This window comes from Lontra canadensis, unplaced genomic scaffold (assembly GCF_010015895.1).
Source record: "Lontra canadensis isolate GAN:19392208 unplaced genomic scaffold, GSC_riverotter_1.0 scaffold59, whole genome shotgun sequence".
Lineage (NCBI taxonomy): Eukaryota > Metazoa > Chordata > Mammalia > Carnivora > Mustelidae > Lontra > Lontra canadensis.
Window position 1 is genome coordinate 6,659,559 of NW_022631053.1, and position 10,431 is coordinate 6,669,989.

General features: G+C 55.5%; 1 protein-coding gene across 2 annotated transcripts; it reads right to left on the minus strand.

The window, feature by feature from the left end:
• Positions 1-755: 755 nt before the first annotated feature.
• SLC48A1 (solute carrier family 48 member 1) lies at positions 756-7,980 on the minus strand. 2 transcript variants are annotated; one of them, XM_032876948.1, is made up of 4 exons: positions 7,759-7,827; positions 4,301-4,535; positions 1,930-2,097; positions 756-1,319 (listed from the first exon to the last, which is right to left on the minus strand). In XM_032876948.1, exons 2-4 carry the CDS (start codon positions 4,311-4,313, stop codon positions 1,183-1,185), a joined length of 318 nt encoding a protein of 105 aa, XP_032732839.1. In that variant the 5' UTR covers positions 4,314-4,535; positions 7,759-7,827; the 3' UTR covers positions 756-1,182. The 2 variants fall into 2 exon arrangements, with proteins under 2 accessions (XP_032732839.1, XP_032732838.1); XM_032876947.1 differs by lacking the exon at positions 4,301-4,535 and having other exon boundaries at positions 7,759-7,980.
• Between the last annotated feature and the right edge of the window lie 2,451 nt (positions 7,981-10,431).

A 10,431-nucleotide genomic window follows, 5' to 3' on the forward strand; every position in this document is an offset into this window, starting at 1 on the left:
AGACACCTCGAGACTGGCCACCACCACCCTTCCCGCTGGCCACTCCCACAGCACCCGCCCTACCCCACCCCAACTCCCCAAAAGAGTACACCACAAGAAACCACCAGAGGCTGTTGGGTACAAATGGCCGCTGTATTTCTGCTAAAGTGACAGTGACACAGATAAGGCAAAAGAGCTGAAGGGCAGGACATATCGGGGGAAAAGGGCAGACCGTGCAAAATGGCAACCTAACATAAAAAGGGGTATGTAACAATAGTTCCCTCCTGAGTTAGTGAGCCCTTGTGCCCGTGTATAGGCAGAAAAGCAGATTTTGTCCTTCAGAAGGGAGATTTTCAAAGACGAGAGCTCTAGGCAAAGGGCCGTGAGTGGGGGAGTAGAGGACTATCTCGTGGCCAGGGGTGACGCACGTGAGAAGTGATGGAAATACAGGGCTGTGGGTGCATGGGCACAGATCTGCGGGGCTCCCTCCAGCCTGTGCCATGCTGCCCCCTTACCCGGAGCCCTTCTTGGGTCAGGGCACCTTCCCCAGACACCTAGTCTGGCCTTGTTCAGGGAGTCCTGCTTTGGGGTGTGTGGTGTGGTGAAGGAGATGACTGCCTCCAGCACACTCATGGGACACCAGCCCTGGGCCAGGAGAGGGACATTCAACTCTCCACTTAGGTCCCCAGGCCTTGGGAAAAGAGAGCCAAGTGTTACCATCCCTGGGACTGAGGGGTTAGGCTACCTGACTCTCAAAAGACAACAGGATGGGGGGTTGGGGTTGGGAGATCTCCTGTAGAGACCCCTTACTTGACTTGACTCCCAGGTTCTCAGCCTGGCCTGAGGGAGAGTGCCCCAAGGCAGAGGTCAAGGCTCACTGCCCTACCCCTCGACTCACTGCCCTGGCCCTGCTTACAAAGATTCCTCACTGAGTGTTAAGAAAATAGATCCATCTGAAAAGGTCTAAAGCTGCCCTCCAGCCAGGCGGATGAGGAGCAACATGGCAGGAAGGACCCCTTTCCACCACACCCAGGTGTCCCACAAAGGGGACAGGACAGCTTCCTAGGAGACCGCGGTCCTCTTGCAGTGTTTCTTCTGCCGCAGATCCAGGGTGTCCAGGGGGTGCGGCAGGCCTGCCCAGTGTCTCAGAGGCTGAGTCCAGGTCCTGAGGACTCCCAGGGTATAGAAGCCTCACCCCGTGGGTCAGAAATCGCTGAGGATGCTGATGTCGGCAAAGTCAGCCCGGTAGCGGTGGGCGTAAAGGCTGAGCAGGAAGGCCCACTTGAAGGAAATGAAGCTCCAGACACAGGAGAGGTAGTAGCTGTTGGGGTCCGTGAGGCCTGCAGGGGAGAGGAACCCCACAGTGACTTGAGAGGGCTTTGCCCTGGACCCCAGCCACCATGCCACAAGCCCAGGGCCACCCCTCCCCACCAGGAGAGGTGGAATGTGATAAGCACTTCTAGAGCATTTGGGGTTTGCAGGCAGGAGGCCGTGGGGCTGAGGGAAGGTCAGAGCTGGCCAATCCCGGCTCTGTATCACCTACTCTGACCTTCTACACTGACCCTGGGCCACTTGCACCCTGCTGGAAGCTTTAGACTTCTTAGGGGCAGGAAGGGCCTTAGCTTACTTGCTGGCCGCAGCCACCAGGGGGCGCTCCCATCCCAGAGCTGGGCAGAAGGACCAACCCCTAGAGCTAATAAAAACTGCCGGCTGGGCTGCCGACCTGCAGAGCCCACCCAGCTCAACACCTCCCACGCATTTCAGTGAATCCTTCCACCCCGAGGTGGGGGGTCGTCTAGGTACTGCTTTCCCCTCACTGAGAAAACCCAGGCATGGGCAGGTTAAGTGGGCTGCCCAAGCTCCCCGGACGTAAGCTTTGGAACCAGGACCAGAATCCTCCTAAGTCCCCCATGGGCCCTCCCACGCCCTTCCCTCCCTGACCGCCCTCACTCTGGTGTCGGGTGACAGCCAGCACAAGGAAGGTGCAGAAGGTGGCAACGGACACTGCCGAGAAGAGGACGCCCACGAAGAAGAAGCCACGCAGTCCCTTGAGCCAGGTCCTCCAGTAATCCTGCATGTACATCACATGCGTCACCAGCACCCACAGCGCCAGCACACCTGCGGGGACAGACCCATCAGCCAAGGGAGCCGCCCTTCCCCTGCCTCCTCACCCGGCCTCCAGCCTGGGGACCCCAAGGACCTCCCAGGACCCTTTGGCCCCAGAGGCCAGTGCTGTTTGCATAGTATTACTAAGGTAATGCTGGCTTTTCACTTTCATTGCTTTCTGACCCCTGAGTGGAATGTTCTGGAGGCTACAAGGCCTCTGGCATCACCAACTTGAATGCAAAAGTAGATAAGAGAATCTACCGCCTCCTGTTAAGCCAGATGTTAAAGTGATTTGCAAAGATAGGAAACCATGCCATTCTTTCCCCCTCATTTTTTTGTTTTAAAAAAACATGACTGGGGCGCCTGGGCGGCTCAGCGGGTTAAAGCCTCTGCCTTCGGCTCGGGTCATGGTCGCAGGGTCCTGGGATTGAGCCCCGCATTGGGCTCTCTGCTCAGCGGGAAGCCTGCTTCCTCTTCTCTCTCTGTCTGCCTCTCTGCCTACTTGTGATCTCTGTCTGTCAAATAAATAAATAAAATGCCTTAAAAAAAAAAGTATAAAAAAATTGACTATTTCTTACATAAATATATTATTTATGCTAACACAATGTTATTTTTCATATTACTTTAAAATGCTTGTAATGAGCACTGGGTATTATAGAAAACTGATGACTCACATACCTCTAACCCTGAAATAAATAATATATTATATGTTAATTAATGGAATTTAAATTTAAAAAATTTTTTTAAAAACATTATGAAACAAGCAGAAAAATTAGGACACTGGATATTTGATGACAATAAACAACAACTGAAATGTTTAGATTAAAAAAATAAATGCTTGCAAATGTGTCCTAATTTCTGGTATGGTATGCATCGAGACATATAACCCACAAACAAGATTTCTTTGGGGTGTTACTACTTTTCAAGCATGTGAAGAGGTCCGGACATCAGAAGGTTTGGGAATCACTGCAGTCAGGCCTGCTTTCCAGAACCTGCTACCACCTATCGAGGGCCCTCCCACCCCTCCAAGGCCTATGGCTGGGCTTGAGGCCTATGGGGCCCTTTCAGAACTCTGTGGATTGCTCCTGCAGAGTGAAGAGGCCCAGTAGTGAGACCCCCAAGGCCACCCAGCACCCAAGTGGCCCTCTTGCTCTTGACCCTGTCACTCCCTCTGGTTTGCTGAGAGGGCAGGCCAGATGCCCCCAGCCTCTCCAGGGCCTGCCCTCTGGGCCTGGCCGGGCACTTCCCCAGATGCCAGCTGCTACTCAGCAGATACAATGAGTACCCTCAGTGCCAGGCTGTGCCTGCCGGCACAGCCCCAGGAGTGGGACAACTATGTCGCACTGGCAAGTGCCCACAGCAGGGCCACAGGTCCCTGCGAGGAAGGAATGAGGAAAGAGGCAGAGCCACCGGGAGACGTTTCCAGCAGGCAGCCAGCTGCACACCCTACAGGCAGAGGAGCATCTGGGTGTCGGAAGGGCGGGCATCTGGTTGGGGAAAGTGGTTCTCTTGAGCAAGGGCCAGAAGGACGGGAAGTGGATGAGAGAAGCGGGCAGGAGCGTGATTTGACTGGGTCTGTAATATTTTATTTCTTAGACTGAGTGCTAAGTATAAGGGAGTTCATGAAATCCTCTAACCTTTTTTATATGCCCAAGATATTTCTCTCTCTCTCTCTTTTTGAAGTTAGGAGGGAAAAGAGGCTGGCAGGGGTGGAGGGCATGGTCACAGAACTAGGCTCTGGTTATCAGCTGGGCAGCTGTCACAATTTGGGCAGCCTGGCGTGGGACACAAAGCCACGGGACTGTGAGCCAGGAAGTCTGGGGCCTGGCACTGCTGTGCTGCTTGTGACCTCTCAGAGCCTTGGCGTTTCCCCATCTAGAAAATGGGTGAGCCCAAAGGTCCTGTCAGCCTGGAAACTCAGCCATTCCCACCCTAGTGAGGGCTCAGCCCTGCCAGCCGCCCAACCCCCACCTCCTGTCCCACCCTGTTTGACCCACGTTCTCCCAGTTCTGCCCCTCCTTCTGTGGGGGGCCTGGGGCCTGCAACATGGGTCCCGCCACTCCTGAGATCAGGGTGAACTGGGAACAAGTGTCTTTCCATCCCCGCCCAGACAGGAAGCCAGAGCAGGCCGGAGGTGGGCAGAAATATGATCTCCCGGCTTTTCCGCTTACACCTTACACGATCTAGAGCAGGTGCCCAGAAGCATTTCCCAGACCTCTCACGTGCATCCTAAGTGTTCATCTGGGGATGGTGTGTGAGTCCTTAAAGGGCCCCAGGAAGAAGGCATGTTGTTCCTGAGTGCATCCCAGGACAGTCAGATGGGCATTTGTCTGGGACAGCGCCACCCGCCCTCTGTCTGCTCAGTACTCCATGGAGGACCTGGAGTGGCATGGAGGGGCTGGACAGGATGAGCTCGGAGATCCTCCACCACCCGAAGATCCTGGAGCCAGCTTAGGAGAAAAATAAGGAGGGCAGAGTAATTCCTCTGTGACTCAGCAATTTCTGGGTTAGGAAATGCTGAAATGGGGGCCTGTGGAAATGCCATGTGTTGGTCCACTGGCCGGCTGCAGGAGTGTCCCCAGACACCCCCCCCACACCGCCATACACCCACATGCCAAAAAGGGTTAGGAAAAGGAAGATGGCCATTTTGGGTGTCCCACGTACTAGTTCTTTGTTAATAAGCAGGCCCAACCTTAACCACCTCTCACTTCCCCTGCGCATAGGCCTTGCCTCCAGATAAACACAAGCCACTTCTGCCAGTAGGTTTATTCTTACACACCCAGGCTCCCACCGCTGTCCTTGGACCAGGGAGCTCCCCCAAGGTGGGCAGTGAGGGAGCAGGACCCCCGACTGGTCCCCTCCCACACCTCAGGCAGGAAGCAATTGTCTCTCAGTTTTACTCTCTTCCTGAGGACACTCTGGGCAGGATGGTCAGTTCCCCAGGCCCACCCAGCTGCATACTCACCCTCGCCCCCCACCCCACCGCACCACTTCAATGAGCAGAGCCCTTGCTCCACTGGGGGCTCACAGCTGGCAGACCAAGGGCAAGGAAGGGTCAGAGCTGGCCAGTGAGAGTACCACCAGGGCCTGGGATGGAGATCAGGAGCTGGGAGGAGGACAGAGGGGCCCACAGAGAAACTCAGACAGGTGGGACCCTGGGGCCAGGGCCCCAGTCTGTTCATGCACCTCTGCCCTCTACGCCAGCCTGGGGAAAAGCCAGGCCCCGAGCCCCAGGGCTCCTCTCACTCCCAGGGTCATGTGGGAAGAACACAAAGCCATTTAGACTCCTGGGGCAACTTTTTCAATTCTTTTCCCCTTTCCTTGGTCTATTAGACCTGGAACGAGAGTCTGTGTTTCCCCAGGATTCCCAGGGCAAAACCATTTTCTCTGCAACTGCCTTTCCTCCAAGCCGCTTCTTGCCAGACACCCGCCAGGATGGGAGACAGTGCATCTCCGCCCATGGCCCCTGGGGCCCCAGGGCTGATACTCCCTTAGAAACCAGCACCCCCATCAGCCTGGTATGCAGGGGAGAAGGAGCCTGATGGGGCTGCCCTCTGGTGACTCAGCAGTTTCTGGGCTAGAAAATGCCGAGTCAGAAGTGGGGTGCTCACAAGTCCGTAAATCTGCTGATGCTTCCCCGCAAAAGAGGAAGAAGGCTGACTGGCTACAGACTTTCTCAGAACCCACTCGAGGTAGGGAGGGCTGGTGGCTCTGACCTGGCCAGCCCTCTGCCTGCCCGAAGACCCACCACTGCCAAGCGGCATGGCTCACCCTTTGCCACCTCCCTGTCGTCCACAAGCCCAGACTGCCTGGGAGGCGCCAGGCCCTGCTCCAGCTGCTGCTGCCCGTGCTTCTCTCCCTGCAGGCAGCTGCACAGCTGGCCTGCCTCAGAGGCTGAGGGAAGCCTTCGGGGAGGGAGAGAGGGCAGGGTTCAGGTCAGAGGGAAAGCCCACACTCCCTGGAGCCCAAGTTACAGGGCCTCTTCCACAGCCTCCTGAGAGGCAGCTGTGGGATGATCGCTGCAGATCATTCTAAACTGTCCCTGGAGGGGGTCCCCAAGATCACCTCTTTCAGTGGTGTCTCCTCCCACTTCTTACAGATGAGGAAACTGAGGCCCAGGAGGCCTCAGCTCCACTCAGCTCCACCGGGCTCAGCTCCTCTGGACCAGACTGTAACAGCACCAGCTCGGATCCCAGGGACAGCCCTCCCTCCTCCGACCCCACCAGCCCCTCCATCTCAGGTATCACTGTGGCCACAGGCCCTCGCTGGAAGACACCTCCTTCCCAGGAGCAAACACACAAAACTGCAAGGATAGAACCTTGAGGAACAGAGCAGCTGGACGGGGGGAGAGGGGAGCCAGGGGTCTGTAGAGAACTGAGCAATGCTGGGCTGGCTGCCTCCAGGGAGGGCAGGAACCCACGGGTGGGGGGTGGGGGGGATCTAGGCAGGCCTGAGAGCAGCCCAGCCAGGGTGCCCCCCAAGGACTCTATGGGGCATTGCTCAAGCTGCAGCTCTGTATGCCCCTCTATTAAGGCAGAAATCCCACCTCCCGTTCCTTCTCTACCCAGGGACAGCCCTCAGTAGGCTTGGTGGCAACGACTAAGTCTAGTTTCTTTCAGTGAGTACACCTACAGCTCTCTGGGGCAGAGGATTTTAGGAATGGAATAAGATCACCATACGTAAACGTAATATCATTACACGTACTTTTATCCCCAAAGTTCTTCCCCCCACACACTGTTTCATGTAGCTGTGTAGCCCCGGGCAAGCTATTTATTTACTCTTAGCCTCAGTTCAAGCCTTGTCTGTGAAATGGGCACAATAATAATGCCCACTGCATAGGACTAACATAAAGATGAAACAAGATGATGGAAACACTGCTTAACACGGTGACTGACACACGGAAAGTACTCAGAAAAAAATGTTGGTGAGTAGGAGTAATATGTTTTGTCTTCACACGGATTCTGCAACCCAGAGAGGTTCACTGGGTGTCCGCTGGTGCACAGTGAAGACACAGCATTGGTGAGGATCCTGTCTCCAGCAGCATCCTGACGCTCTCCCTCTAGCACTCGCCTCCCCTCTGCTCTTTAAAGTCCAGAAAAGGCACCAGCACAGGCTTCGGCAGACCTTGGCGGAGGAGCCACAGCGGAGGGGTGGCAGAGACACCGTGATGGGGAGAAAATGTCCACTTTCTGCCCGATTCCCTCGCGCGGTCCCCACTCCCTGGACTCGGCTGAGGGCTCTGCTGGAGGTGGGGTCCGCGCTGGCGGGAGAAGATGGGCTTCCCCAGGACCTCCCCGGCCCTCTCGGCTTACTCCTCCTCTGCCTCACCCAGCCCCCAGGGAAGGGGCGCGAGCGGAGGGTGGCAGGCCGGCGGGCACGCAGGGAGGACGCTGTCACCGGGCGGCTGGGCCGGCGGCGCGGCAGGCTGGTGCCAACGGCAGTGGCGGCGGGGGGCGGGAGGGCATCCTCTCCTGCAGGCGCCCGGGCCCGCGCGGGGCCTGCGCTTCCCACGGACGCTTTTGGATAAACAGCCTCCCCCGCCCCGGTCCCCGGGGAAGCGCCGCCCGCGAGGAGCCTCCCGGAGCAGCCGACAGCGCCTCCCGCCGCCGCGCGCCCGTAGCCGGGACCCCGCGCCCTCCCCGCCCATGCCAACCCCCGCGCGCCCCAGGGTACCTGCGAGCCCCCCCATGGCCGCCGTCCCCGGCTGTCTGTACACCACGGTCCAAACAAGGAAGATGGAGAAGCCGGCCGCGGAGCTGAGGCCGGAGTAGGCGGCGCGGAGGCCGAGCTGCAGGCGGGACGGGGCCATGGGGCTGCGGGCGCGGGACGGGGAGGGCGAGCGCCGCGACAGTCACAGGTGCAGGGCCAGAGCCGGGGCGGTGAGCCGGGAGCCGGGAGCCGCCGGCCGCCCCGCGCTCCGCCCCCGGCCCGCCCCCCGCGCCGCGGGCACAGCGCCCTCCCCGGCCGGAGGCCGCCCGCGCCCGGAACCCGCGCGGCGCGGCCGGAGCTTCTCCAAGTGAGGTGCTGGGGCCGCCCGGTTGTTTGGGGGTGCCTGGGAAAAAAAAAGTCACGTTCCCGGCCTCATCCTCAGACTTACCCTGTCGAGACATTAGGGGCTGGGCGAGGCCCGGAAATCTACATTTACACAAGTCAGGAGCGGCGAGGACTTCAAATTTTTTCTCTCTGATCACAATTCTCTTTTCAAATTTAAATTTCTCTTTAAAAATTAAGATGTAAAAATTGAGAAACATGCAAGTACACAGTGAATAGGATTCCCTCCACCCTGTCCCTTTCAACCAGGTGCCCTCCCCCAGACGTTGTGCGCATCTCAGAGGATTCTCCACACTGACATTTGAGAACCCCTGCACTGTGACCATCACCTCTTAACCTCAAACACTTGACGGGCGCTGACAGCTTCCCCTTCCTTTCACCGCCATAAGCTTCACTCCCACCCCAAATCCCTACCAAACATCACTCCCACTCTCAGAATCTATACAGGAGTATATTGAGCTTCCCCTGTGAGCCCGCTTCCTCCTGGGAGCTGGGAGGGAAAGTCGAAGACAACACAGAGCCTTCAAGCACATATAATCTGGTTGGGGAGGCCCATCATCACATCCCTGCACAAAATAAGTAGCCAGTATCCCTATTAGTTTCCTTTTGTGGCTCTAACAAATCATGACAAATCTAATGGCTTGAAGCAACAAATATTTATTCTCCCACAGTTGTGCAGGTGAGGAGTCCAACAGTAGGTCTCATTGGGTTAAAACCAAGGAGATGGTAGGGCTGCCCTGTTTCTGGAGGCTGGAGGGGAGAATCAGCTTCTTTTGCTTTTCCAGTTTCTATAACCACCTCATTCCTTGACTCATGGCCCTCCTCCTTCATCTTCAAAGCTGACAATCACATTACCCTGACCTCAGCTACTGTTGTCACACCTTCTCCACTGATGACTCTGCTCCCTCCCACTTTCCTCCTAAGGACACTTGTGACTAAGAATCTGGATGATCTGGGGCACCTGGGTGGCTCAGCTGGTTAAGCGTCAGACCCTTGGTTTCCGCTCAGGTCATGATCTCAGGTCAGGGTCTTGAGATTAAATCCCGAATGGGGCTCTGTGCTTGAGATCCTCTCTCCCTGCCCCACCCGGCCAAGTGCAGTCTCTCTCATATAAACAAACAAACAAACAAACAAACAAATAAAATCTTAAAAAAAAAAGAACCCAGATAATCCAAGCTAATTTTGCCACTTCCTTACCTTAATCACATCAGCAAAATTTCTTTTACCATTACAGCAACATATTCACAAATCTTGGAGATTAGGACATGGATATCTTAGGGAGGCATTATTCTGCCTACCACAACCTTCTAGAATGTAAACTCTGTGAATAAGGACTGTGCCATTTTCATTCACACAGACACCTAGAAGGGTGCCTGGCACCTAGTACCCCTTAATGAACATTGTGGAATAGGTGAAGGCAGCAAATGGGGTAAGCACTAAATAATGATAAAGGTGATCGTTATAAGAAGTCCAGGCAGGACAAGATGAATTGCCCGGGGAGTCATATAAAGCTGTGTGAACCACACTTGCTTCACTTCAGAATAGTCTGGGAGCTTCTCAAAGAAACAAACAAACCAACAAAAAACCCAGACTCCATCCATGGCTTCTTAAATTTGAATCTTGGAAGTGTATTTTTTATGCGGGCTCCATCCCCAGACCCTGGGATCATGACCTGAGCTGAAGGCAAATGCTTAACCAACTGAGCCACCCAGAGGTCCCTCGGAAGTGTGTTTTTGAATGAGAAGTAATTTTCATGTGATAAGCTCATTCACTCAGCCCGTCTTCGGGAGCCGGTGATGCAGTCAGAGAAGAGAGTGAGCCCCCTGGTTCAGAGTACCCTGCCACAGATGACTTTAGTGCTGGCTGGGCTGGGCTAACACTCCAGGTGATGGGAATGGCACGTGTGCAGCCCAGGGGGAAGAAATAACATGGCAGATTTGGGGAAACTGTAAAATAGTTTGTGGCCTGTGGGTGGAATAGTGGATTTTGAAGTTTGAAATATTCTGAACATAAAGGGCCATTGTGCTCTGCTAAGGGGAGGGAAGTAAGAGCTCTGTTCTAGAAATGTGGCCAGGGTAATAGCATGAGGACCAGCTGCGCATGAAAAGACTAGAAGCGAGCTCATTCAGACAAGTCCTTCCCCTTGCTGTGCCTTAGCAACCTCATCTGTAAAATGTGCACAGCAGGGATCTCGACTTCCGGTGTTGTGCCGAGGAGTCGGTGCTTAGAAGCGTGCCTAGCACATAGTAAGTTCTCAATAAGTATGATTAGCTACAGTACTGCAGCTGCTGCGGC

Excerpts from the sequence above, each read along its gene's own strand:
- SLC48A1 (XM_032876947.1), bottom strand. The coding sequence starts at position 7,894 with ATGGCCCCGTCCCGCCTGCAGCTCGGCCTCCGCGCCGCCTACTCCGGC. Across the intron at positions 2,098-7,758 it reads GGCCATGGGGGGGCTCGCAG|GTGTGCTGGCGCTGTGGGTG; the intron begins GTACCCTGGGGC and ends CTGTCCCCGCAG. Across the intron at positions 1,320-1,929 it reads GGCTGTCACCCGACACCAGA|GCCTCACGGACCCCAACAGC; the intron begins GTGAGGGCGGTC and ends TCTCCCCTGCAG.